The sequence below is a fragment of the Oryctolagus cuniculus genome, chromosome 7, assembly GCF_051225735.1.
Source record: "Oryctolagus cuniculus isolate XC-2025 breed Fujian yellow rabbit chromosome 7, ASM5122573v1, whole genome shotgun sequence".
NCBI lineage: Eukaryota > Metazoa > Chordata > Mammalia > Lagomorpha > Leporidae > Oryctolagus > Oryctolagus cuniculus.
Window position 1 is genome coordinate 140,315,164 of NC_142873.1, and position 26,672 is coordinate 140,341,835.

At 48.7% G+C, this 26,672-nt stretch overlaps 1 protein-coding gene across 6 annotated transcripts; it reads left to right on the top strand.

Annotated features, from left to right (window-relative positions):
* The first annotated feature begins 2,129 nt into the window (after positions 1–2,129).
* AK2 (adenylate kinase 2) lies at positions 2,130–25,030 on the top strand. Of its 6 annotated transcripts, none has more exons than XM_008273730.5 (7): positions 2,130–2,247; positions 14,986–15,111; positions 17,828–17,938; positions 18,068–18,162; positions 20,893–20,965; positions 22,014–22,209; positions 24,150–25,030. In XM_008273730.5, the coding sequence occupies exons 1-7, from the start codon at positions 2,155–2,157 to the stop codon at positions 24,152–24,154; spliced, it is 699 nt and encodes a 232-aa protein (XP_008271952.1). In that variant the 5' UTR covers positions 2,130–2,154; the 3' UTR covers positions 24,155–25,030. The 6 variants fall into 6 exon arrangements, 5 of the variants coding, with proteins under 5 accessions (XP_008271952.1, XP_002720749.1, XP_017205737.1 ...); XM_089301048.1 differs by lacking the exon at positions 2,130–2,247 and adding an exon at positions 14,416–14,642; XR_011390790.2 differs by lacking the exon at positions 18,068–18,162.
* The last annotated feature ends 1,642 nt before the right edge of the window (positions 25,031–26,672 follow it).

Below are 26,672 nucleotides of genomic sequence, written 5' to 3' on the forward strand. Positions count from 1 at the left end.
CTTCCTTCAAGGTCACTGGCAGGACCTACCAAGGTCAAGCAGGCACCTGTAAAAGCTCAGTGTGGAGATGAGAATTGAATGCTCATTTCTCCTGGGAGGAAGAAGAGACCACACTGAAGGGGTAGAAGCATTGATCACCGCAGTTTAGAGAAAGAGTTGCACTAAGCCTGTGGAGAAGCACAATGGTTTCCTAATCATACCCTGAACCCAAAGACCAAGGCGCCTGTAGGCTGGATGACATTCGGACTCACCAAAAAGCACACAAAGTACTCGTTGCCCAAGACAAGCTCCACTCTTTGGAGAAAGATTACCTTTTCCTGACTTAAAACAGTTGCCAATTTGAGGCTGGTGCTGTGGCATAATGGGCTAAGTCTCTGCCTGCATCCCATATGGGCTCCTTTTCTGATCCAGCTCTCTGCTGTGGCCTGGGAAAGCAGCAGAAGATGGCCAAGTCCTTGGGCCCTGGCACCCGCGTGGGAGACCTGGAAGAAGCTCCTGGCTCCAGATCTGCCCAGCTTCAGCCAGTGCTGCCATTTGGGGAGTAAACCAATGGATGGAAGACCTCTCTCTTTTTCTCTCTCCCCCTCTCTCTGTAACTCTACCTCTCAAATAAATAAGTAAAATCTTTAAGAAAAGAAGTTGCCATTTTTCCTATTCAAAAGGTAATATCAGGGCCAGTGCTATGGTGTAGCCAGTAAAGCTACCTCTGCGACACCAGTATCCCCTATGGGCACCAGTTTGAGACTCGGCTGCTCTACTTTGGGTCCAGCTCCCTGTTACTGCACCTGGGAAAGCAGAGGAAGATGGTCCAAGTGCTTGGGCTCCCACACCCACATAGGAGACCGAGAAGAAGCTCCTGACTCCTGGCTTTGGCCTGGCCCAGCTGCAGCCATTGCAGCCATTTGAGTCATGAATCAATGGGTGAAAGATCTTTCTCTCTGTGTCTCTTCATCTGTCTGTATAACTCTGATTCTCAAATAAATACATAAATCTTTTTTTAAAAAAAGGTAATATCTCTGTATTATAGAATTCACTATGGGACTTTTCAAAAACACAAATATATACAAAGGGAGAGAAGCTCCTCCGATCCCACTACAGAGGTCTCCACTTGTTACAATTAAATAAAATTGGGGTTTTATTGTAACTGCAATTTTGTATCCTACATGGTGAGCATTTTCCCATGTGATTGTTTAATACATGGAAGGAGGCGGGATTCCGGTATGTAAATTTGTTGCAATTTGTTAACCAGTATCTTAAGGTTGGACATTGGGGCCAAGGCTGTGGTGCAGTAGGTTAATCCTCCACCTGTGGCACCAGCATCCCATATGGGTGCCAGTTCTAGTCCTGGCTGCTGATTCAGCTCTCTGCTATGGCCTGGGAAAGCAGTAGACGGACCAAGTGCTTGGACCCCTGCACCCGCGTGGGAGACCCAGAAGAAGCTCCTTGCTCCTGGCTTCGGATTGGCTCAGCTCCAGCCGTTGCTGCCATCTGGGGAGTTAACCAGCAGATGGAAGACCTCTCTCTCTGTCTCTCCCTCTCGCTGTCTGTAACTCAACCTCTCAAACAAATAAATTTAAAAAAAAAAAGTTGAACATTTATTTTTGGTTTCTTGGTATTTATCTCGGGATTTTTGGCTGTTAGCGCTACAATTAACATCTTTGTTACAAAAATCTTTACGCAGATCCTTGATTCTGTCTGGAGTGGAATTGCTGGGCCAAAGTGTATTTGATATATATTGCCAGTTTGTCTTCTAAGAGCGATTTCAGCCACTTACACTTCTACGGGCAATTTCACAGGCCTTAATGGAATTGTTGGTGTCATTAACTGCCAAATACCTAACTAGAACTGCCGGCACCGCCTCTGGTCTTCACTTTTTCCCGCCCACTCCTCACAACCCGCCGGGAGGGCCACGAGCACCTTCCTAACTCCCGCACCGATTTTGCCCAATCAGAAGTAATCTTCCTCAGTAGCGCCACACGGTTGGTAAGAGGAAATGTCCGTCGCGCTTAGGGGCGGGCAGGGTGAGCTGACAGACACGGCGGCCGACCAGTGTGAGCGGAGGGCGGGGCGTGCGTGGCGTGCGTGGCGCGCTGGCCTGGCAGCTCTGGAGCTGTGAAGAGTGCGGGCTTGTGGCAGTGAGAGACTTCGGCAGACATGGCTCCCAGCGTGCCAGCAGGCGAACCCGAGCACCCTAAAGGCATCCGGGCCGTGCTGCTGGGGCCGCCCGGGGCTGGCAAAGGTACCCAGGTGAGCAGCAGGACTGGGCTTGTCGGCAGAGCCCGCGGAACTCCAAGGTCAGGGCGTCCGGGGGTCCGGAAGCGCTCTTCCCGCGCGGGAGCGAGGCCTTGGGGCGCCCGGCCAGGGTCTCAGGTTCTGGTGAGGCGTGTACGGGAGGGTCCAGATTGGAGGTCGGGGCAGTTTGCGGTAGTATTGGAGTGTTTGAGGGACACGGGCTTGAGGTGTAGCGTTGGGGGCGGGGGAGAGGATCGAGGGGCTCATCTCTTTAAGAGGTTGCAGACAAAGATTTGAGCGGTAGGGTGAGCCTTCTGGGTTCCAGGCTGAACGGAGGCAAGAAGCGTTAAAGCCCAGATTTCCTGCGAGTGGGAGCGCATTGCCCAGAGTCAAGGTTACCTTCCAGGCGCTAGGGTTAAGACTTTTTTTTTTTTTTTAATAATGATTGATGGCTGGGGGTAGAGGAGCACCTGCAACACGTGGGAGCAGAGTGGGCGCTGACCCGTGCTGATCAGGGGGGACTGCCAAGAGAAGTGGGGTGTGACCTGTGGGAGCCATGGAAGAAATCCCAGGGTCCTCCGCGTTCCTCTGAAAGCTGGGGATGGGTGTGTAGAACTGGGGAGCCTGCTCAGGGCCCCGAGTCCTTTGAGTAGAGCACACATTAAAGACTAGAAATGCTCGCAGGGTCCCTGCTTCCGGTGGGGTCTGAGGTCGCTGAGGGGTCGGCAGCTCAGGTGGCTCAGTCGACTTTTTAGATGGAAAGGGAAATCGAATTTTAATTTCCTTCATCAGCAAGTAAGAAAATAGGCCCGAGAGGTCAGGTGCTGACCCAAGGTGGTGAGATTGGTTTCGTGGCGCCTAGGCCTCCAGGGGAGTGGAGGCTGAGGTTGCCTCCTGCCCTGGGGAGCTGCGGGGCTGCTGTGTTTGGCCTCTGGCCCCCCTCCAGATATGGAACATAACAGGGCCATAGATCAGGGTTGGGATTTATTTCTTCCAGGGTGTGGAAGTTCATGGATTGCATGGTGCAAGTCCTGTTCCTGCCCGGGGTCTGACATTGCCCACCACCACCCCCCCAGCCCCGGGTCTTCTGCTCTTGCTTGTTGTTAGGCTCTGAAGAGGAAGTTCCTGGAAGACCACGTTCCCAAGCGAACGGGGAACTGAAGACTGGCTTGTGCCCACCTTTTTCTTCCTAGCATTCGCCAGGTTTAAGAAGGCCGCATACTCGGACCTGAGATACTGTGGCACCCAGAGTGTTATTGGCACGTGTTGGGGCATTGGGAATGAATGAATGACACAGGTGATGTGGGTGATTAGGAACCAGGAGGTCTGGAAGACTCCTTCGTTCCTGTGACTTAGCTTTCTGCCCCTGAGCGCTAGGTCAGCAAGGACCGCTTTCCCTTTTCTCTCCTTAGCCTGACCTGATCCTTCCTTGGAATTCGCCAGCACCCAGCCCCTTGTCCTCAGTGGCATTGACATCTCTCTCCAGTTGCTGCCACCCTCAGTTATGAGGTAACCTGCAGCCTGGGGACGCTTAATTCCCAGACTCTGCAGATTTTTGCTGCCAGCGACCAAACATGAGCAGAATAGCTCAAATGTGCCAATTTTTTTTTTTTCCTCAGCTCATATTGAAGTTAATGATTTCCATAGTTGTGCAATGGACAGCCCATCCCAGTGCTGAGGTGAGGGCCTCATGGTCAGCAAGCTATGTAACTTCTGAGCCTCAGGGTTTCACCTGAAAAGTGGGAATAATACTTACTTTACTCATTCAGCATTTCATGAGCACTTAACATGGGAGATAAGGCAGTGAGCCAGACCGATAAGGTACTTGCCCACCATGTAGTCTAAATATTCACAAGGATCCTGGACGACGAGTGTTACATATGTGTATAAACCATCTGCAAGGACCTGCGTGACAGCCTGGCATATAGTAGGTGCTCAATAATTATTATCTCCTTATCTTTCTTCCTTTTTTTATTTTTTGCCAGGCAGAGTTAGAGAGAGTTATAGACAGTGATGGAGAGACAGAAAGGTCTTCCTTCTGTTGGTTCACTCCCCTAATGGCCGCCATGGCTGGCGCTGCGCCGATCTGAAGCCAGGAGCCAGGTGCTTCTTCCTGGTCTCCCATGCATGTGCAGGGCCCAAGCACCTGGGCCATCCTCCACTGCCTTCCCGGGCCACAGCAGAGAGCTGGCCTGGAAGAGGGGCAACCGGTACAGAATCCGGCGCCCCGACCGGGACTAGAACCCGGTGTGCCGGCGCCGCAGGCGGAGGATTAGCCTAGTGAGCCGTGGCGCCTGCCTCTCTGTTATCTTTCTAAAACCTCTTCCTTTCCCCAACTCCGGCTTCTTTCAGTGTAAATGATTGTTTGGGAAGTTTTGGAGAAAATTGATGCCTGAGCTGACCGATAAGGTACACGCGTGATTGGAGCTGGGGAGAGAAGGCCTTGTGGAGTGAAGGGCACGGGTGGAGCTGGGACTGCAGGACTCCTGTCAGATCAGAACAGTCTCAACCTTTTCCACAGCTGGAAACAGCAGCATTGGCTATTGCTGCTTTTATGAGGTAAAAAATGTGCATAAATCAGGCTGCCAAGCAGCAGTACTTAGCCAGTGGCATTTAGCCTACAGACACACCCCACACACCCTAACTTTTTATTATGAAGAGTTTTAAATACATAAGCAGGATGGTATAATAAACCCCCTTGTACCCACTCGCCACTCCAACAACCGCCAGCTGGTGCCGTTCCTGCCATCCACTCTCCCTTCTCAGAGAATTAAAATGCATTCCCCAGGGGCCAGTGCTGTGGTATAGCGGGTAAAGCCGCCACTTCCAGTGCTGGCGTCCCATAGGGGCGCTGGTTCATAAATCTTTAAAAAAAAATGCATTCTCCAAGTGTCAAAACACTTTATTTATAAATATTTCAATGTGTGTATATAAAAGGTAAATATTGGCTGGCGCCGTGGCTCACTAGGCTAATCCTCCGCCTTGCGACGCCGGCACACTGGGTTCTAGTCCCGGTCGGGGCGCCGGATTCTGTCCCGGTTGCCCCTCTTCCAGGCCAGCTCTCTGCTGTGGCCCGGGAGGGCAATGGAGGATGGCCCAAATGCTTGGGCCCTGCACCCCATGGGAGACCAGGAGAAGCACCTGGCTCCTGCCTTCTGATAGGCGCGGTGTGCCGGCCGCAGCGCGCTGGCCGCGGCGGCCATTGGAGGGTGAACCAACAGCAAAGGAAGACCTTTCTCTCTGTCTCTCTCTCTCACTGTCCACTCTGCCTGTCAAAAAATAAAAATAAAAAAAGGTAAATATTAAAACAAAGTAATAACAGTTTTTTGTTTTTTTTGTTTTTGGACAGGCAGATTGGACAGTGAGAGACAGAGACAGAGAGAAAGGTCTTCCTTTTGCCGTTGGTTCACCCTCCAATGGCCACTGCGCTGATCCGATGGCAGGAGCCAGGTGCTTCTCCTGGTCTCCCATGGGGTGCAGGGCCCAAGCACTTGGGCCATCCTCCACTGCACTCTCTGGCCACAGCAGAGAGCTGGCCTGGAAGAGGGGCAACCGGGACAGAATCCGGCACCCCGACCAGGACTAGAACCTGGTGTGCCGGCGCTGCAAGGTGGAGGATTAGCCTAGTGAGCCGCGGCGCCGGCCTTGTAATAACAGTTTTTAATAGCAGTGTTCAAATTTCCATTTGTGTCTCAAGTGTAGTTTTTTTTTTTTTTTTTTTTTTTTTTTTTTTTTTTTAAGATTTTTCTTTTAAATTTACTTGAAAGGCAGAGATCCAGAGAGAGGAGGAGAGACAGAAAGGGGGAGAAAGGTCTTCTAGCCACTAGTTCACCCCCCAACTGGGCCCAACAGCTGGGGCTGGGCCATGCCAAAGCCAGGAGCCTGGACTGTCTTCCAGGTCTCCCATGTGGGTGCAGGGGCCCAAGCACTTGAACTGTTTTCCCCTGCTTTCCCAGGCACTCATTAGCAGGGAGCTGGATCAGAAGTGGAGTAGCTGGGACTCAAACCAGCGCCCACATGGGATGCTGGTGTTGCAGGTGGAGGCTTAACCTGCTCCACCACAACACCAACCTCTCAAATGTAGCAGTTTTGTCTCTTAATTTATAGGTTCCCCTTCTCTTTCCGCTCCACCCCTTTTTCTGTTGTTTTTGTTTTTTTTTTTTTTTTTTTTTTTGCAGTTTTATGGAAGAAACTGGGTTCCTTTTTTTAAAAAAAAGATTTATTTATTTACTTGAAAGTCAGAGTTAGAAAGAGAGGAGAGGCAGAGAGAGAGAGAGGTTTTCCTTCCACTGGTTCACTCCACAGATGGCTACAACGGCCAGAGCTGCGCCAATCTGAAGCCAGAAGCCAGGAGCTTCTTCCGGGTCTCCCATGCGGGTGCAGGAGCCCAAGGACTTGGGCCATCTTCCACTGCTTTCCCAGGCCATAGCAGAGAGCTGGATCGGAAGTGGAGCAGCCGGGACTCAAACCAGTGCCCATATAGGATGCCGGCAGTGCACGTAGTGGCTTTATCCACTATGCCACTTCACTGCCCGGAAACTGGGTTCTTTATACTGGGAGTATTATCCCTCATTTTGGACATTTTTGTATTTGCCATCTTCCTCCGTCCTGTTTCTTTCGTTACTTGGGGACACTTAATCAGATTCTGGTTTAATGTATTGAGCCGACTACTTCACAGGTGGTGCTGTGTTCTTCATTAGGTGTGTGTGATGTCTGCCGTCTCTGTGGTGCTTGTAGACCAGGGATGGGGAATGTCTAGCCCCACCAAGGCAACTGCAACTTTTTTTTTTTTAAGATTTATTTATTATTTGAATGGCAGAGATACAGAGAGAGAAAATCTTTAATCCATTGGTTTGCTCACCAGATGGCCACAACGGGCTGGGCCAGGCTGAGGCCAGGAGCTTCTTTCAGGTCTCCCACGTGAATGCAGGGGCCCAAGTACTTGGGTCATCTTTCACTGCCTTCCCAAGTGCATTAGCAGGTAGCTGGATCTGAAGTGGAGCAACCAGGTCTCAAACCAGCACCCATATGGGATGCTGGCACTGCAGGCAGAAGCTTAACCTCCTATACCACTGTGCCAGCCCACGTTAACTTTTGTTTTATTTTGTTTTTAAGGATTTGTTTATTTGAAAGATTTACAGAGAGGTAGAGAGAGAGCAGAAGAGATCTTCCATCCTCTGGTTCATTCCCCTGATGGCTGCAATGGCCAGGGCTGGGCAGGCTGAAGCCTGGAGCTTCATCTGGATCTCCTACGTGGGTGGCAGGGATGCAACCACTTGGGCCATCTTCTGCTGTTACCAGGCCATTAGGAGGGAGCTGAATTGGAAGCAGAGCAGCCAGGACACAAACTGGCACCCATATGGGATGCTGCATCTCGGGCAGCAGTTGCAGCAGGCTAATTTTTAAGTTCATAATGCTGTGTGGCCCATGAATGAAGTTATAAATATTCAAATGGCCCTTGGCAGAAAAAAAGCTTCCCCACCCTGGGTGTAGACCTTGCTGTTCAGGGCCTGGGCACAGTGATTCATCTTGGATGGCAGTATGGTGTTCTAATTATATCATTCCTTTTTTCACTTATTAGCTGGAATATTCCTAAAATGAAACACTTACCCTCATTTAGATTACCTGGTGGTGTGTTGTGTATAGAAAAGGCAGAATAAATGGTTGGTTTGTTCCCTTTGTCAGCTTTCAAAATAAAGTTGACCACTGGGTATTTTCAGTTGTGAAATTTCCCTTGAAAAGCCAGAGTTCCAGTTTCTCTTGAGAAATCAGATTTGGCAGCAGCCGCATGCAGCTGAGAGGCATTGCCACTCTGGGTGGTCCGTGCACTCTCCTGTCCCCTGCACTGTCCCCTCTGCTGGCTGTGGCTTACATTTGACTCCACATACATTTACATTGCCTGCCGGTCCCCTAATTGGCAGATACTTGCAATCTTTGATGTCAAATCCCTAACCTGGGATCAGTGCCTGGTATCTACTTTGCAATGTTTTCTTCCCACTACTACTTCCTGTTACACCTGCATAACTCATACTTTATGTGGATATGACTGAACCTTCCTTTTAAAACTTTACACATTTAACTAGTTAGACATTTGAAAAGTACCTACTTTTGCATAAGCATAGTATTTTAAAGAACATCTAGAATGTTTGTGTTTGTTATTTTAAATAACTTTATTTCCCTGTTTCCTTTTTGAGGTTGGATGTTCCTGCAGTATATCCAAAACCTAAGGTGTGGTTTTTGTTTTTGTGTCTGCCAGCCCCTCCTCATTTCTCTCTCTCTTCTTCAGTTTATTTATTTATTTGAAAGGTAAAGCAACAGATAGAAAGAGATCTTCCATCCACTGGTTTACTCCCCAAATACCTGCAGCAGCCAGGATTGGGCCAGGCCAAAGTCAAGATCTCCATTCAGGTCGTCCACGTAGATGGCAGGGACTCAAGTACTTGAGCCGTCGTGCACTGCCTCGCTGGGAGTGTGCGTTAGCAGGAAGCTGGATTGGAAGCAGAGGTGGCATTCAGTCCCAGCCACTCCAGCATGGGATGCAGGCCTCCCGCATGGCAGCTTAACCTGCTCACTACAACGCCTTCCCATGTTTCTTTCTCTTTTTTTAAGATAGTTTTAAAAATTTATTCATTTAAAAGGCAGAGGAACAGAGCTCCCATCCACTGCTTCACTCCTCACATACCCACAATGGTCAGGGTTAGGCCAGGGCCAGAGCCAGAACCAGAACCAGGACTTGAAATGCTGTCCAGTTCTCTGATGTGAGTAAGCAGGAGCCTAGCTGCTCGATGTTTCACTGTTGCTGCCCAGCGTCTGCATTAACAGGAAACGAATCAGGAGCCAGAGGCAGGTGTCAAAGCCAGGCACTCCAGTATGGTACGTGGATGTTCTAGCATCTCAACTGCGAGGCCAAATGTAGGCCCCACTCACTTCTTCTGTGTGTCCAACTTTTACCAGTTCTTTGTGGTCAGGTACACTTAATGCACTCAGTTGCTGTCTTCTAGGTCAGGCCCATCAGTATGAGTGCAGCGACACAACTCCGTGAGACCCACGGTCTTATTCCCTCTTTCTCAGTTGGAGAAACTGAAGTCCAAATAACTTGTTCTCTAGGCCACATGGCAAGTACTTGGCACAGGTTGCATCTGAATGACTTTCAAACCCACAGCTCTTTCTGCTGCTATCTACTGCCTCAGGTTAGATTTTTCTCCTACTCTGTGCCTATCAGGAAGTTACAGTAATTATGTCATAGCCACTTTTTGCTCAGTTTGTGTGACAGAACCCAAGCTGAAGACTTTATGTGCATCATCTGATCCAATCCTACAGGACTGGGAAGTAGGTCCTGGTGTTATCCACACCTTCTTCCTGAATAGGAAACTGAGGCCTAGGGGCTGTATTGTGCCCCAGGAAACAAATATGGTAGCAGAGGCAGGATTTGAACTCATGTCTGTCTGAGTCATCAGACAGACTTTACACGGTTGCTGTGTAATGTAGTTGGAGAGACAGAAATGAATAGGCCTACAAAAAATGCTAGTGCAAGATGCCACGTGAGACACACCAGATGAGTGACTTGTTAAGTGTTGGGTTAGTTCAGGGGTAGAACAAGAACTATAATTTGTTGAAGGTCTCCCATTCATCCTTCTACCTTCCCAGTAAGGTTAGAATAGTATCCCTGATAAGTTAGGAGGCAGAGCTAAAAGTCTGACTGTGATTTCTATGATTTAAAACAAAAACAAAAAAACCCTTAGTTGAAGTATAACATACGTAGAGAAATGTGGAAAAACCGTAAGCAAGCATCTCGATGCATGGTGAACAACTTGTGTAGTTTGCACTCATGAAGAACCCACACCTGCAGCACTGCGCAGTCTGCTCGTGCTGCCTCCTGTAAGGATAGGCACCACGGCTCCCTGGGTCGTCTGGGGTAGGGCTGCCTCCTGTCACGGCTGAGAGCTAGAGCTTGACCGCCTTGGGGCCCATTGCCGACTCTGCTTTTACCCCCATGGGATCTTGGGTAACTTCTGAATTTCATCTGTAAAATGCAGATGAAAAAAATAGCTCCTACCTTGTGGGTTTGTTACGTGGTATGCATTCTAAATACTATGAAACAATGCATGGAAAATTGCTTGTAGTTACCTGATATTGATAGGATTCCTCAGAGAAAGAAGGGATAGTTGGGAAGATTTTTTTGATGGCCCAAAAGTTTTGAGAATTTGACTAGAGAGAAGGGTAAGGCTTAGGCCAGTAGGGGAAAGGGAGTGGGTGTTCTCTGGGGTGACGAGCTTGAGCTGAGGTCCTTGGAGAGGCTTCTGGGTTACAGACTCTGGAACTCCGGGTAAGAGCATTTGTCCCCAGTGCTGCAGCGCAGACTTCCATGGCCTTGCAGAGTAAATACGGAGTGCCTGCAGGTGTAGGGGTTGATTGTGGAGAGCATCGAGTGCAATCTCAGATGTTTAGTCTTCTCTCCTCATGAACTGGGGAGAAGTTGAAGGCTTCTGAATGGTATGGGTAGCACTTCCAGCAGTATTTTAGGATATGATTCTGGTGGCATGTGCAGTAGTTGAGGAGGTAGTAGGAGTGGGAAAGATGACAGCAAAGTGAGAAAACAGGTGGGCTTGAGATTACATCAGTTCTCAAGAACTAGGAGTTTGCCTTTATTTCCTGGTTCCAGGCACAATGCTGAGTGTTTTCTACATACACTTGTTGAGTCCCTACAACTGCCCTCTGTTAAATAGACATTGTTACCTATACTCTCTGGTTGAAGAATCAGGCCTGGGGCAGGAGTTTAAGACACCTGTGCTGTGTATCAGATACCTAAGTTCAGTATCTACCTCCAGTCCTGGCTTCAGCTCTCTGCTACTGCAGGTCCTGGGAGGCACAGTGATGGCTCCTGACACCCAGGTGGGAGACCTGGATTGAGTTCACAGCTCTAGGCTATGGTCCAGCTCTGTCTCAGCCATTGCAGGCATTTGGGAAGTGAGCCATTAGATGGGGGAGCATCTCTCTCTATCTCCATCTACCTCTCCCTTCCCTGCAAATAAATATTTTAATTTAAAAACAAAAAAAAAAGAAACTGAAGCCTCAGGAAAGTAATATAACTTGTTCAAGGTGAAACTGAACAAAGAGTAGTGTCTGTGCCATGACAAAACCCAGTGTCTTGCCACTACCCCAGAGCTTCACAAATTGTATGTGTCAGAATCCCAGAGTGCTACCTGAGAACCACTCAGTCATAACTTTCAAGGGTAAGCCTGGCATTTGTATTTGAAGCAAGCGCTTCGCTGACAGATAACACAGATGCTCTTCATCTTCCATTGGGATTGTGTCCTGATAACCCCATTGTAAGTTGAAAATACCATAAATCAAAAATACATTTGATGGGCCGGCACCATGGCTCACTTGACTAATCCTCCACCTGTGGCGCTGGCACCCCGGGTTCTAGTCCCAGTTGGGGCGCCAGGTTCTAGTCCCGGTTGCTCCTCTTCCAGTCCAGCTCTCTGCGCTGGCCTAGGAGCGGAGGATGGTCCAAGTGCTTGGGTCCCTACACCCTCATGGGAGACCGGGAGGAAGTACCCGGCTCCTGGCTTCGGATTGGCGCAGTGCTGGCCGTAGCGACCATTAGGGGAGTGAACCAACAGATGGAAGACCTTTCTCTCTGTCTCTCTCTCACTGTCTATAACTCTCTCTCTAACTCTGCTTAACAAAAAAAAAAAAAAAAAAAAAAAATTTGATGACCTACCAGACACCCTAGCTTAGCAACACAGCACACTGTAGAGTGTCAGTCGTTTCTGCTGTGACCATGTAGGTAACTGGGAGCAACAGCTGGCTACTGCTGCCCAGCATTTCAAAAGAGTACCATGCAACATACCACTATTCCAGGAAAAGATCAAAATCAAAATTTGAAGAACACTTTCTACAGAATGCATGTTGCTCGTATACCTTCCTTTTTTTTTTTTTTTTTTAAGATTTATTTATTTGAAAGAGGGAGGGGCCGGCGCCGTGGCTCACTTGGTTAATCCTCTGCCTGCAGCGCCGGCATCCCATATGGGCGCCAGGTTCTAGTCCCAGTTACTCCTCTTCCAGTCCAGCTCTCTGCTGTGGCCTGGGAAAGCAGTAGAAGATGGCCCAAGTCCTTGGGCCCCTGCACCCCAGTGGGAGACCTGGAAGAAGCTCCTGGCTTCGGATCAGCACAGCTCCGGCTGTTGCAGCCATCTGGGAAGTGAACCATTGGATGGAAGACCACTCTCTCTCTCTCTGCCTCTCCTCTCTCTGTGTAACTCTGACTTTTGAATAAATAAATAAATCTTAAAAAAAAAAAATAAAAAGATCTACAAGAGGGGACAGAGTTGTGGTATAGGTTAAGCTGCTGCCTGTGGTACCAGCATCCCACGTGAGCACCAGTTCAAGTCATGGTTGCCCTACTTCCAATCCAGCTCCCTGCTAATGTGCCTAGGAAAGCAGTGGAAGATGGCCCAAGTCCCTGGGCCCCTGCCACATATGTAGGAGACCCAGATGAAGCCCCTGGCTTTGACCTGGCCCAGGCCCAGTCATTGAGGCTATTTGGAGTGTTACTGCTGGCCACAGACTACTGCTGAACCTGAGGAACAGGCTGATTGTGAGAACTCAGAGGGGGGAAGTGGGTAGAAATGGCTAAACACACTAGAGAGGCAGCATGGGGTTTCCCAGTCTTCCCCATTGGGGTGTGTGCTTCACAACAGCTATAGAATCCAATCGCCCATAACAGTGCCCGAGAGTCTTGCAGTGGGAGTGATGAAAATAGAATGGCTGTGTACTGTGCTAACAGCTCCTCTCTGGTATTTTGGTCAGCCTTTCCCCTTGGGCAAGCTTGACCTCCTAATTGTTTAGCCATGTCAGTTTCAACAACCAGGAGGAAGATGGCAGAAAGTGCTCTTCTCTGAGTGTATGGCCACAGTGCTAGCCTGCTTTTCCATTGCCAAGGGGCTTGGCCTTCACTGGTTTTCCACAGTTCATAGTTTTTAATGCCTTCCCATCTGGGTTCCATTTTGCAGTGAAGTCCTTTCTTTGCTTGAACTGAATCGTTCCGTGATCACAGGCCGGAATTTCCTTACTTGAGCCCCATCTGTTTCCCTTTATTGTGTGCACTTAAACATGCATTTAAGAAAACGCCCAGGGAACTTGTTTGAACAGGGATCCAAACCCACTTACGTTATAAAACAATTGAACCAGAAAGCTAAGTATTGAGCTCTTCATACTGATTCTATTCCCTGTGAATTTTTTTTAACCACTATAGAACCAGTGCTGAACTGTGCAGCGTCTCTCTCTCTCTCTTTTTTTTTTTTTTTTTTTTTTTTTTTTTTTTTTTACGGAGTGGATAGTGAGAGAGACAGAAAGGTCTTCCTTTTGCCGTTTGTTCACCCTCCAATGGCCGCCACCGCTGGCGCGCTGCGGCGGGCGCACTGCGCTGATCCAAAGGCAGGAGCCAGGTGCTTCTCCTGGTCTCCCATGGGGTGCAGGGCCCAAGCACTTGGGCCATCCTCCACTGCACTCCCTGGCCACAGCAGAGAGCTGGCCTGGAAGAGGGGCAATCGGGACAGAATCCGGCACCCCAACCGGGACTAGAACCCGGTGTGCCAGCGCCACTAGGTGGAGGATTAGCCTGTTGAGCCGCGGCGCCGGCCGCAGCGTCTCTTCTATTCTAATTCTACATTTTGACTTATAGTCCACCAAACTCTGACTCTTTGAGAATGGGGTCTGTGTCTCCCATTCATTTGTTTCCCTGGCTTCCAACAGGGTTCTTGGAAGAGGCATGAGTAATTGTTGTCTTTCTGTATGAATGAGTGTAGAATTAGGGCAGGCCTTATGGGAATAGCTAATGTTCACTGAGCCCTTCCTGTGTGCAAGGCCCTGCACAGGCCAAATTCTATATAATCTAATCAACCCAGTGATACAGGTGGTATTACTATTACCATCTCCACTTCACTTAGAGGAAAAGTTAAAACCTGGTAAGGTGAAATAACTTATCAGACTCTATGTGTAGTGATTGGTGACCTGGAGTCTAAAACCTAAGGAGTTTGAATTTCAAGCCCATGCTCTTAACCACCTTAGCTAAAACATGTAAATGCTTACCATTGCCAGGTGCTCTGCAAATACATCTCATGCTATCCTCACAGCCACCTTCTGACATGAAGCTGCTTTTGCCTTCATTTTAAACAGATAAGGAAGCTGAGCCTGTGAGAAGTTGAGTGACTTGGCTAAGATAATGCAGCTGCCTAGTGACAGGGAGGGGGAGCACCCCATGCTAGCCGGGGGCGAGCCCATGTTCTCACCCTTCACCCAGCGGATACGTTACATGATGATAGCACGTTCTTCTTGTGGCACGTACTCATTCTGCACATTAGCATCCTGCCAAGTTGATCTCGTTTAAACTTCACAACAGCCATGTGAGTGTTGGCTTTGCTGTATTTATGTATTCTTGTTTATAATGGGGAGCATGAGGCCCATGTGTCTAGTGGAAGCAGTGAGACTAGTTAATATTTGTGATGACTTCTGGCAGGCAGGTTGTACTGTTTTAAGTACTTTACATGTATTATCTCATGTAATTTCTGCTGTGACTCTGTAGTCATTGTATTAGATAAATGTAAGTTACTTTTATCCCTGTTACAGGAAGAAGGCATTTGCCTAAGTTTACTCAACCAACAAATGGCAGGACCGAGTTCACACCTAGGCAGTCTGATTCCAGGACCAGCAGTGTTAACTGTATCTTGTTTTTTGTCTTCTCCACAGGCACCCAGATTGGCTGAAAATTTCTGTGTCTGCCATTTGGCCACTGGGGACATGCTGAGGGCCATGGTAGCTTCTGGCTCAGAGCTGGGAAAAAAGCTAAAGGCAACTATGGATGCTGGGAAACTGGTAAGTTTATTAATACCAGTAAGGGTTGGTATTCCTCAGAGTCTAGATCTGTACTTCCAGTACGGTAGCCACCTACACATGTTGCTATTTTAATTTAAGATCCACGTGTTTGGTGCAGTGGTTAAAGGTACTGCCTGGGATGCCCACGTCCTATATTGAACTGCCTAGGTTTGAGTCCCAGCTCTGCCTCTGATTCCAACTTCCTGCTAATGCGCTCTCCGGGAGGTGGCAGATGATGGTTCAAGTTCTTAGCTCCCTGCTACCCATATGGAAGACTTGGATTGAGTTCCAGGCTCCTGACCTTGGCATGGCCCAATTACAGTTGTGGGCACTTAGGGAGTGAACTAGTAGATGAAATAACTCTGTCTTTGTCTCTCTGCCTTTCAAGTAAATATTTAAGTTTTCTGTTAAAATAAATAAATTCAGCACCTCAGTTGCAGTAGCCACATTCCAAGTTGTTCACCAGCCAATGTATTCAGCGAGCGTTTCCATTTTCATAGAAAGTTCAGTTGGGCAGCCCTGTGCTACAGAATGTTTTAGCAAACTGATAGATTAGGTGAACTTTTAGAGTCGCAGCTTACTGGGTTTGTTCTGATTTTATGACACTTAATTTATTGACAGTATTCTTGAGATTCCTTTGTGCTGATTTTTTTAATATGCTCAAATTTTAGAGCCAAAAATGGAATTTCCACCTGTAGGCCAAAACTTAAATATATTCAAGAAAGGTCTTAGGAAGTTACAGAAGTGTTTCTTGGGGGCCGGCACTGTGGCATAGCGGGTAAACCTGCTTTCTGCAGTGCCGGCATCCCATATGGGTTCTGATCCGAGACCTGGCTGTTCTACTTTGATCCAGCTCTCTGCTATGGCCTGGGAAAGCAGTAGAAGATGGTCCAAGTCCTTGGGCCCCTGTACCCATGTGGGAGACCTGGAAGAAGCTCCTGGCTCCTGGCTTTGGATCTGCACAGCTCTGGCCATTGTGGCCATCTGGGGAGTGAACCAGTGCATGGAAGACTCTCTCTTTCTCTCTCTGCCTTTGCCTCTCTGTAACTCTGCCTTTCAAATAAACAAATCTTTTTTTTTTTTAAGTATTTTTTAACCTATGTTTATGTGTTTGTCTAGTTGTTTTTGTTTTTCCTTTATTTATTTGAGAGAGAGGGAGCACTCCTATCCACTGGTTCATTCCCCAAATATCCATGTTACGCTACCCCTGCCCAGGACCAAAGCTGGGTGCCAGGAACTCAATCCAGATCTTCCACGTGAATGGCAGGAATCCAGTTCTTTGAGTCATTATTACCACCTCCCATATAGGGTCTACATTAGCAGGAAGCTTGGAAGCAGGAATAATAGGCATCAGAGTCTGGAGTCAAACCCAGGCACTCCTGGATGTGGGTGCCCTAACTGGCGTCTTAACCACTAGGCCAAGCACCAGCCCCTACAGCTGTGTGTTCTGTGTCCCTAACTTGGCAATAGACAGAAAGGTAATCCTTCCTGTCTGAGGATGTGATAGCATTTTCTCTGGGTTTTAGGTGAGTTGGCATGATTAGTTCCAGAGCTTAATTATAACAAGTGGTTCTGGAACTTGACCTCTGGGAATCACCTTTGGAAGTCATTTTGTGCTTGGCCTTCTGATCTTTTTCTGTCTAAGAATGTTGATTGGAGAAGGTGCTGGGCTTTGCTTTCAGCCCCAAGTTACCAAAGTCTTTGAAATTCTGTACCTACATCACATGGTACCTCTGCCAGCCAACCTGCCTGCCCTTTTCTTTCTAGTTTTCCCTTCCTGTTAGTGGGATCTTGCCTCAAGCCAGAAAACTAGATACTTTGCACATTGGTTCTTTTCAGGAGACTATGTACAGCAAGAATTTGGGATGTGGCAGTGAGATTGCTTATCTCCGGCTTTCACTTAGTTGCAGCCTTTATACTTTGTCCCCCAGTTTCAGCTGGTCCTGAAAGATAAGAGCATCACAGTTGCCCAGATGAGCAGCCCTCACTGTAGTCCTGGATGGGGACTTTTCTTTCTATAAAGGCCTGGGAGAAAAACCAGTTTTTGAAAGTTAGGGTGGCAGCGGGGTGTGTGTGTGTGTGTGTCCTTTATTAGGGTTTTTAGGGAGGCTCAGAGCTGTGTTGGGTTGGCTCTTCAGTTTCTTCTGGCCCAGTCTTGCCAACTCCGTGAACTTCTCTGTTCCCCTTCAAGACCAGAATGACACAGGTGCGTAACCCAGTGTAACCTCAGTTGGGTTACCATCAGCCTAGTCAAAATCATGCATCAGAGAAAGTTGTTGCCTTCATGCAGTCCGATCAGCCTGCGCTCTCTCCTGGAGCTCTCCTCAGGTGATCTCTCAGCCATGAGCCCTCACCTTTCCTGGGCCTTGAGGGCCGTCCACTGCTGCTGGGCTGCTGAGCTAACCTGATGGTTAGGCCTGTGAGTCTAGTGGCAGGAGAGGCCTTCAGGACCTGCGACATGGACCCCTCCTGGTGGAGTGACAGCAGAGGAATCCCTCTTCCCTTCCCAGGTTATTGGGACTCAGGGGAAGAGAATGTGTTTTGTGGCAACAACAGAAATAAGCATGATACTGAGCCTTCCAGATGGAGCCACTCCACATTTGCTCTGATTTTTGCTTCTTTGGGGTAAAGACAACCCGCTGTTTAGTCACCTGGGGTTGGGCTGTCCGCTAGTTAACTGATTGAAGGCCAAGGCTGTTTTGTTCTTCACTTCCAGGTGAGTGACGAAATGGTCGTGGAGCTTATTGAGAAGAACCTAGAGACCCCTTCGTGCAAGAATGGTTTTCTTCTGGATGGCTTCCCTCGCACTGTGAGGCAGGCAGAAATGGTGGGTGGTCTCATCTTTCTACCCTCACTGCATGGACGCAAACTCTGGCCCTTAAGCTCGTAATTCCTCTGAAGGAGACGGGTCTGACCGAGTTCTGACAGCTTAGGTGGGTCACACACTCTTTTGCAGCTTGACAACCTCATGGAGAAGCGGAAAGAGAAGCTTGATTCTGTGATTGAATTCAGTATCCCAGATTCCCTGCTGATCCGGAGAATCACAGGAAGGTATTTGTGCCCTGAGAGTCCCTTCTTTTCGTGCTCCCTCCGAGTTCTGTGGACCTGTAGTTGCTGTTGTGTAATCCCAGCCATTTCGACATGGATTGATCTTGTTTGGTGACATCCACCAAAGTGGTGACATGAGATGGGGACATGCAAATGGAGCAAGAGACTGAGTAAGCAGCACAGTCCTGTCCCTCCTCTGACCTGGATGTCTTCCTTATCCTCCCTAAGACTTCTCCTCTTCGTAGAATAAGAACACCGATACCTGCTTTGAGGAGCTGTTATTCACGGCAGATAACACGAAGTGCCTACTTGAGAGTCCTGCTCGTAGTAGCTGCTTCAGAAATGTCCGATTCCTTCCATATGTAGCTCCATGTTAGTGTTTTCCAAATCTGGTTTCAGCTGGAGTTGCTAAGCTTTATTGTAGGCTTTTTATTGATTATAAAATTATGACTATCTGTACAAAATTTAGAAAGTAGAGGGGGAAACGTATTCATAGTACAGCCACACTGTTCTTTCTCTGTGTTTTTAGCCTGTTTCTCTGTAATAGTTGACTTTTAACACAGAAATGCTTCTGAACAACTTTGTTCTAAAAAAGTAGCTGCGGCTGTGGCGACAGTTTCCTTGACTCTCACTAATCTCTCTGCCATCTGCTCTGTGCCTTCCAGAAATAACCACTAGTGGACCCTCCATTCTCTTCTTTACTGTGGGCTGTGGGTTTTTATGTTTATTTTGGTGGAGTCTCAGGAAGGTGGTCACCTCATCACTGTAGGTGAACTGTCACTTATTCCCTTATTGCTGTACATTTGTGTTTCTTCTGATTGGCCACTGTTCAGTTTGGTTCATGACCATCACGTAATGCATGTAAATTTTTGGATTTAATTAGGAAGAAAAGGTTTTCTTGTTTCAAATTTTATTGCTGTGATTTCCTAACAGAGTAGAATGCTTTCATGTGTCTATAATGGGTACCTTCAAGGAGAGAGGTAGCCATGAGACAGACAGCAAGGTGGTTTATAGAGACTATGAGCAATACAAGGGGGTCTACCTGATACTCATTTTCTTGTCGCTTTGCATCCCTGTTGTGCACAGAGTAGACAAAGCTGATGTAGGCCAGGAAGTGGTAAGGGACAGCCCCTGGCCTGGAGTTCCTGAGGTGTGCATTGTATATTAACAGAACCAGGTGACAGTGGGAGCCTGACTTGACGGGCCCTACTGCCTGAGGCCCTCCTTCCTGTATACTGTGGTACGCGGGATGGAAGAACACCTGCAACAACATCTTCATTGTCTTCGCCATTGTCTTCATCATCACTCGACTCGTCATCCTGCCCTTCTGGATCCTGCACTGCACACTGGTGTACCCACTGGAGCTCTAGCCGGCCTTCTTTGGCTATTCTTCAACTTCATGGTGGGGCTGAACAGGAGAGGCTCTAGAAGAACAATGCGTGGTGACATCTCTGACTTCAGGGAGCCATTTAGTGCAGAAGGGATGCGAAGGGAAGGCTCCTAGGACAGGCGTGTCATCAGCTCAGCCCTCCTGGATGAGGAGCATTTCAGGGAGGCTTTGCCAGAGGGGAGCAGAGGCAGGAACAGGTATGGGCTAGGGGAGGGGCTCTAACCTGGGCTAGTAGGAGACTTGTCTGCTCAGAGTTGGAGGAGTGGCCTGGGCCAGTAGAATGAGCACTATTGGAAAGATAAGACTGCAGCTGTTTAGCCCAGAGTCCAGGAGTCATGAACTGTCCTTGTTCAGAAGCTCTGGTGCAAGAGACTTTGATGAGGAAAGCAGGCATCAGTTAAATAAGCAAACACTTGGTGAACAGGGAATTGAGAAACCACACAACCCAAGCACGCTGTAGCTGTGGAGCAAGAGTTAGGCCTGCCTCTGTGCCTTCTTGGGTTTCTGGACTCCTGTGGTGTGGCCATCCTCAGTCGGGAACGTGGGCTTGTTCCCGAGGAGACTAGCACAGTTGCAGCCGCCAGCTATGTGGTTGTTCTTGGTCCCCATTCCACAACTTGTCTAGCATATCATTTTTCCTGGTGGCTTGAGTGTCGCCTGTGAAGGTTAGGCTGTCTTGTCTGTGTGATCGCTGTGCTGCGTTGCCTGGTGATGTTTGTGTCTGTGGGACATGTTTTTCCTCCTAGTACCTTTCTGGCTTTGTGATCAAACTAAGAGACGGGGGCTTTAATTTCTCTGTCTTTGGCTCCCTCTAGTACTTTGTACAAATCTCTGTTAAAGGATTATCACATTTGTTGAAGCTATTTCCACATTTTTCTCTGCTTCTAGGCACTGCTTGTGAGCAGGGATCCCTACTCATTACTTTGCAGTCCCTGAGTTCAGCTTAAACCCTGGTTGGGACTAGGTGTTAGTGTTCGGTTCAGTGAACAGGTGAATAGAATGAGTGACGTTGTGAGACCAGCACAGAGTTCCTTCTCTGGAGTCGTAAATTAGGTAGTTAGGCAGCAGTTTGCCTCTTTAGCCAGACACTCATTATAATGTTTGGTTAAAACACAAAACATACTCACTCTGCCATTGGCACGAACCCAGTTATTTTCCTGACAAGCCAGTTATTTTCCTGAACAAGCCAGTTATTTTCCTAAGCAAGAGATGCCTACAGCTGGGCTCTCTGCTGGGTAAAAGCCTTGCATCCAGCTTCTGTCCCTGCTTGTCATTCCAGAGATGCCTGGGGCTCAGAGCAGTACTTTCAGGTAACTGACTCATGTTTACTTGCTGTCTTGCAGGCTGATTCACCCCACAAGTGGACGTTCCTACCACGAGGAGTTCAATCCCCCAAAGGAACCCATGAAAGATGACGTATGTAAACTCAGGACAGGAAATTTCCTTTTCTATTCCTTTTTTGCTTCACTGTTGGCTTTTTTCCCCATTGTTCTGTCCGTCTTCCCTTTGTATCCCAATGTTACTAACTTAACCATGAACACTATCACTGTAAAGTAGATCAGACTGGCCCATGGCGGACCCATACGTCGTCTCCCCAGCAGGTTTCTTGCTTGACTGAGGTAGCTAGCAGGGCCGGCTGCTGCCAGTGCCCGGCTTGTGCCTGTCTTCTGTCTGGAGCAGCCCCTCTGGCGTCACGCCCATGGAACTGCTCAGCTCATCAGAAGGCTGCCTGGATGTGCAGCATTGGCTGGGGAAGGACAGTGCTGAAGAGAAGTTTGCTACCAGTTCTGCCCCAGGAGAATACCTGCTTTCACTGTGACCACTCTTCTGTGCCTGGACGTCCTGGGTTGCCATAAGGAGCCCGCTTGTAGTCTGTTTTAGATCACGGAGGCAACAGTAGGAATTTTGCGATTTATCTTTGTCATATGAGACAAGTTCACCAGATCATCCAGGTTCTAGAAATACAGGTTCCAAAACCATGAGGTCCACTAGTCCTATTCACACAGTTGGTAATTCTACGTCACAGAGTTCTTACTTTACTGGCCACTTTTAGTATGTTGGTGGGTGACACCCCAGTAAATATGCTAAATGTTTAGGCAACTTAGATTACAGCTGTAACGCATCTATGAGTTTGATGTATCCTGGTCTTAGGGGCTCTGTCATCCTTGCTTCTAACTACAAATAGGTGCATCTTGGAAGCTGGACAGCCTGAGCACAAAGCTGCCAGGGGAAGGCAGTGACCATCTCCCTCTCGTGAGCCTTGTTCCTCGTGGTCAGTGTTTCTGACAGGCTCCCTGGCTTCTCTGGACCAGCTGGTCTGCTGCTGGGAGTAGCAGGAGTCTTTGTCAGAGTCTAGATTGTCTGTGTTTCTGATAGACTTTGGGATCTGCATCTTAGGCAGAATCGGCCGCATCTGGCATAGCATAAGAAAACCTGGTCTTCACTGTCCCCTTCCTGTTCGCAGATCACTGGAGAACCCTTGATCCGTCGATCAGATGATAACGAGAAAGCCTTGAAAATCCGCCTGGAGGCCTACCACACTCAGACCACCCCGCTTGTGGAGTACTACAGGAAACGGGGCATCCACGCTGCCGTCGATGCGTCCCAGACCCCGGATGTCGTGTTTGCGTGCATCCTCGCAGCCTTCTCCAAAGCCACATGTAAAGACCTGGTTATGTTTATATAATGTTGGGTCCAAGGAGGAATTTCTTCTTCCTCTTCCTGTCAGGGAGTTGGTGGGAAGGACAGGGCAGGAGGAGGGAAGCTTCCCAGGCTAGCAAGAATGTCATTGGATGAATTGATTAAAAAAGGATTCACCTGATGTATCTTTGGCAATGTGCACCTCTCATCTGTGTGTGTGCGCGCGCGCGCGTGCTCTGCGTGTGAGTATGTTCCCTCTCCTACTTTCTAAATCTTGTCTAGGTTGCTTTACCACTTGTTTACTTCATTAGCTGTACTTTTGATTTTATTTTTCTAGCCAAAATAAACCAACTAGATATCTGCCAGGCATCCCAGCTCCAAAACTTATTAGTATTTACTCCATCTCCAGCAGCTGATTAGAAGTCCACATTGTTGGCAGAGGATTCCACTTGTTTCTGGCCCACAATAAAAAGCCCTATGAGTCAGGGATCATTATTTTTTTTCCCTAAATGGAAGGAAAAAAAAGGCACTTACATTACCGATTCCAGAAACTACAGAGAAAGAATATCACCATAGAAAGAGCCGGGCCAAGTTATTATTTTTGCAGTCTGCACCATGGTGCTGTGAAGTAGGGGTCATTTGGGACTTATATTTGAACATGAAATTGTTGCCAAAGAATCAAGCGAGCTGAGAGATCCTTTAGAATTCAGATTGTGTTCTGAGCAGCCAAATCCACTTCCCCAACGAGCTACCAGGGCAGGTTCTTCTGCTTTCATGTTTAATGTTTGCCTCAGTTTCCAAGTGTGAATAAGATAGTGATTTAGGGGTGATCTATTCTTGGATTCATTTTGGTTAGAATTTAGTCAAACCTACATTCTCTCCAGCACATGAAGCCCAAATCAAATGTGTCCCTGTTAGACCTAAGCCTTCTCCCTCCTAGATCCAATCCTTTCCCACTATTTCATGTCAGCAGTCCCCATAGACTCCCCAAGAACAGATCACCCAGAACTAGCATTACCCGTGACAGTAACCAGCTTTTAACTATAACCTTAGATCCCCAGCTATTAAATGTTTCCTAAGGTCCATGCTGTGTGTTTTGGTCTTCTGTTTGATCTATGGCAAATAGCTGAATTAGTAGGCTACTGGAAGAGACCATAAAAACGGCATCTTCTGGAAAAATCATTAGAAAGTCAGCAGCAGGTCCAGTAAGTAATGCTGCCTGTCTCAGCGTGATCTGTGCTGACTCAGTGCAGTGGACCCCAGAGTGCCCAGTCCCATCTGACCTGAGCCTTCCTGCTGTCTGTGCCACTACTGGGGGTCTGGTCCTCTGTCCACATGGAAACTGGGCATGGGTGTGTGGCCGTCTTCCCTCTGCCTGGTCCAAGTGAGTGCTGCCTCTGCTGTGCCTTGTTTCCCTGGCTCTAAACTAACTCCACCCACCCTTACCGGAAGCCCTGGCTGGCTTTGTGTGTTTCTGGGAAGCACATGACTTTCTGAGAAGGGGCAAGGAAGAGGAGTGAAACCAACACTATGAACTGTGCCTGTATGAGCCTGGGCTCTCTGAGGGAGCGTGGCCCCATGGATCTTAGAATTGACCTCCCTTTGGGGACAGTTGCAGGCACTTGCTCTCAAAGTTGAGGTCCTTGAGTGTTAACTGAATGTGCATGAGCCCTGTCCAAATACTTGCCATCCCTCCCACACATCCACATGTGGGTGCACACATATATGCATGTGAAGTGTGGGCTGCCAGGGATGTACATGCCCTTCTCACGTGGTCAGGGCCATATTCGCTTCATTTAACTCCAGTCTTCACCTCAGCAGGCATGAGAGCTTTCACCCTGCAGAGAAACATCCAGTGGTTAATGCATTTGGTTGCTGGGGCGTGCATGCCATCCTTTGCTGATATGTACTTGGTTTTTAAAAACCCATTTTGTTCTCTCTTGTTTCCTTTCTGTTTCAGCATAGTAACAGAAGGCCAGGCGAGACCGCACCACTGCTCATCACCCGCCACGTGATCCCTGCTCTTAGGTGCTGGGCAGAGGGGAAGGGTGGTCGGGGAAGGATGGAGAGGGGGGACTGGTGAGGGGCTCGAGGATTTGGAAGAGCAGCAGTGTTCTCGTAGGGAGGCAGCTTCTTTTACACACAGGTGGGCGTTTTAAAGGGGGAAGATTAATTAAAAAACACTGTGATCAGAGAGAGGGATTGGGTACAAATAGGGAGGCAGTCGTATTTTAAAGGAATCGAGTTTTCATTTACTTGAACTGGTGGTGATATTTTTTAAAGCCCATGCCCTGAGACCTCAGCTTTTATCTCAGAACCTCATGCGTTGCCAGGCCACGAATACAGGAAATTGAACTGAGATCTGTGTGTCCTGTAGCGTGGGACAGGAAGCATTTTGGGTACTGACCTTGGTTCCCCACACCATCAGATCAGAAAGTCATCTCCATGTCTGAGAGACCTGGGAGGTCGTGCACACAGGTGGTAGCTCAGCAAATCAAGTTTACTGGAGTCACAGGGAGGCTGGACTCGGTCCCTCCCTCTGACCTCCCGCTGATCTTGCCAGTCCACCTGCCCTCCTGGCTAAGTTCTCAGCAGCCACCCGACACACGTCTCAATGCTACACTCTTGCCTTATTCATCCGTGGTGTGTGAAGGGTCCTTGAATCAACGAGCAAGTGTCCTACGCTGTATCATCCAAAGACTGTCCTTTCCACCCTCAAATCCTGTGAATGGGATCCTCAACAGCACTATGATGAATTGTCTTCAATGAGGTGCCTTTCTTAATTGACCAAATGCTGCCTTGTTTGACCCTTAAGTCAATAAAGTATATGAAAAATTTGTATCCCCTGTTGTGGCATTTGTTAAGGAAATCTGGGCTAGAAAAATTATGTTGACATCTGGACCTGGCCTGGAAGCCCTTTCTTGTGGTCCCTGACAGCCGTGTGATCAGAAGGTCCAAGTGTGTGCTCCTAGAGGGGGCCTCCACCCTCTTGACCTTCACTTCTTAGGCAGGCTTTTCTTGAGCCCAGAGACAAGGCAGCTTGGTCTAGTATAGACAGCGCTGTGCTTGGGGTTCAAGGGACCTACAACAAATGCCAGGCAGTCATTCACTCTCCTGTTTCCTCTGAAAAAAGGGCTGGGAATGCCACCTTCACAGGCTGTGTCTGGCACACAGTGAACACTGGATAAATATTAGCTGGATCCAGACATACACAGAGAAATACCCACTTCCTGTCCGGCTGTGTGATTGTTGAATAGTCAGTTGTCCACGACCTGCAAAGCCAGCACTTCTGATCCCTAAGCCAGATCTTTGGCTGCCCTTTCAGCTGCTTCTGTAACACCCTGAGGAAATCACGGCCGAGAGAAGCTGCTCTGTGTGTCCTAGTTTAAATCCATTTTCTCCCCAGCGAAGGTGAGCTTCAATCATTTGTCCAGACTGAAACTCTCATGCTCTTGGAAGGACTGCCTTTGCCAGGGAGGCTTCTGAGAAGTGACTGCTGTTCCCAGAAGCAGAGGGAGCTGGGCCGGAAGCGCTGTTTTGTTCGGGCCTCTTACTGCTGGGAGAGAAGCAGAGTGCTGTCCCCTGAGCCAGCTCCTCTCCCGCCCGTGGTGCACTTCACCTCTGCAGAGGCATGCTCTGGTGTCCAGGGGACTCATGTGCTCTGGTCTTTTCTTGCCCTGAGCTAAAGGCCCCATGAAAACTATCTCCCCTTCCTTGATCATCGTACATCCAACCGGGAGTTTAGTCCGACCAGCCTGGGAAGCGGCGTGGGATAGTTGACTACACCAGAAGACTTGGTGAGCTGTTACCCATCTGCTTCACTGGGCCTTGAGTTTTCTCATCTGCTGGGGTAAGACTTCGCCGCCACTCCGGGGAGACTGACGCCAGATTCTGCTCAAAGGCTTCACACCCTCGGCCCCACGGAACCTCACGGAGCGCCATGCACTTGTAGCCGCCTCCTGTTTTACGGGAGAGGTGAAGGAAGATTCCTGCGGCAGGGCAGGGACTCGGGTTCAGTCCCTGGTACCGTCTGTCCCCTTGACCTTGCTGCTGAAGTGGTCTAGTGATGGGCAAATCTGCAGGCAGGAGGCGCCTCTGAGTAGGAGCCCTTCCCGGAAACACTCGCTCTGCCAGCCTGGAGCGCCCAGCTCTGTGTCTCCGGACCTGGTGTGTGCAGAGTGACTGGTAGGAGGAGCAGCCTCCGCGGGTGCCGCAGAAGAGAGGCGTCAGCAGCCGCTGCTCCGCGTGTCCGGAGAACGGGCACAATCCCTGCCTCAGGTGTGCTGGCGGCCGGGCGCTCCTGTGCTCAGACGAGGCCCTCGGCAAACGCTGGCCGAGAGAAGCTCGGCGTTGGTGAGAGCTGTTGTCCTCCTGTCAGGAACCAACCTAAGGATTCTTTTATTTTTTTTTTTTTAAGATTTATTTATTTATTTATTTGAAAGGGAGAGAGGTAGAGACAGAGAGAGGTCTTCCATCCACTGGT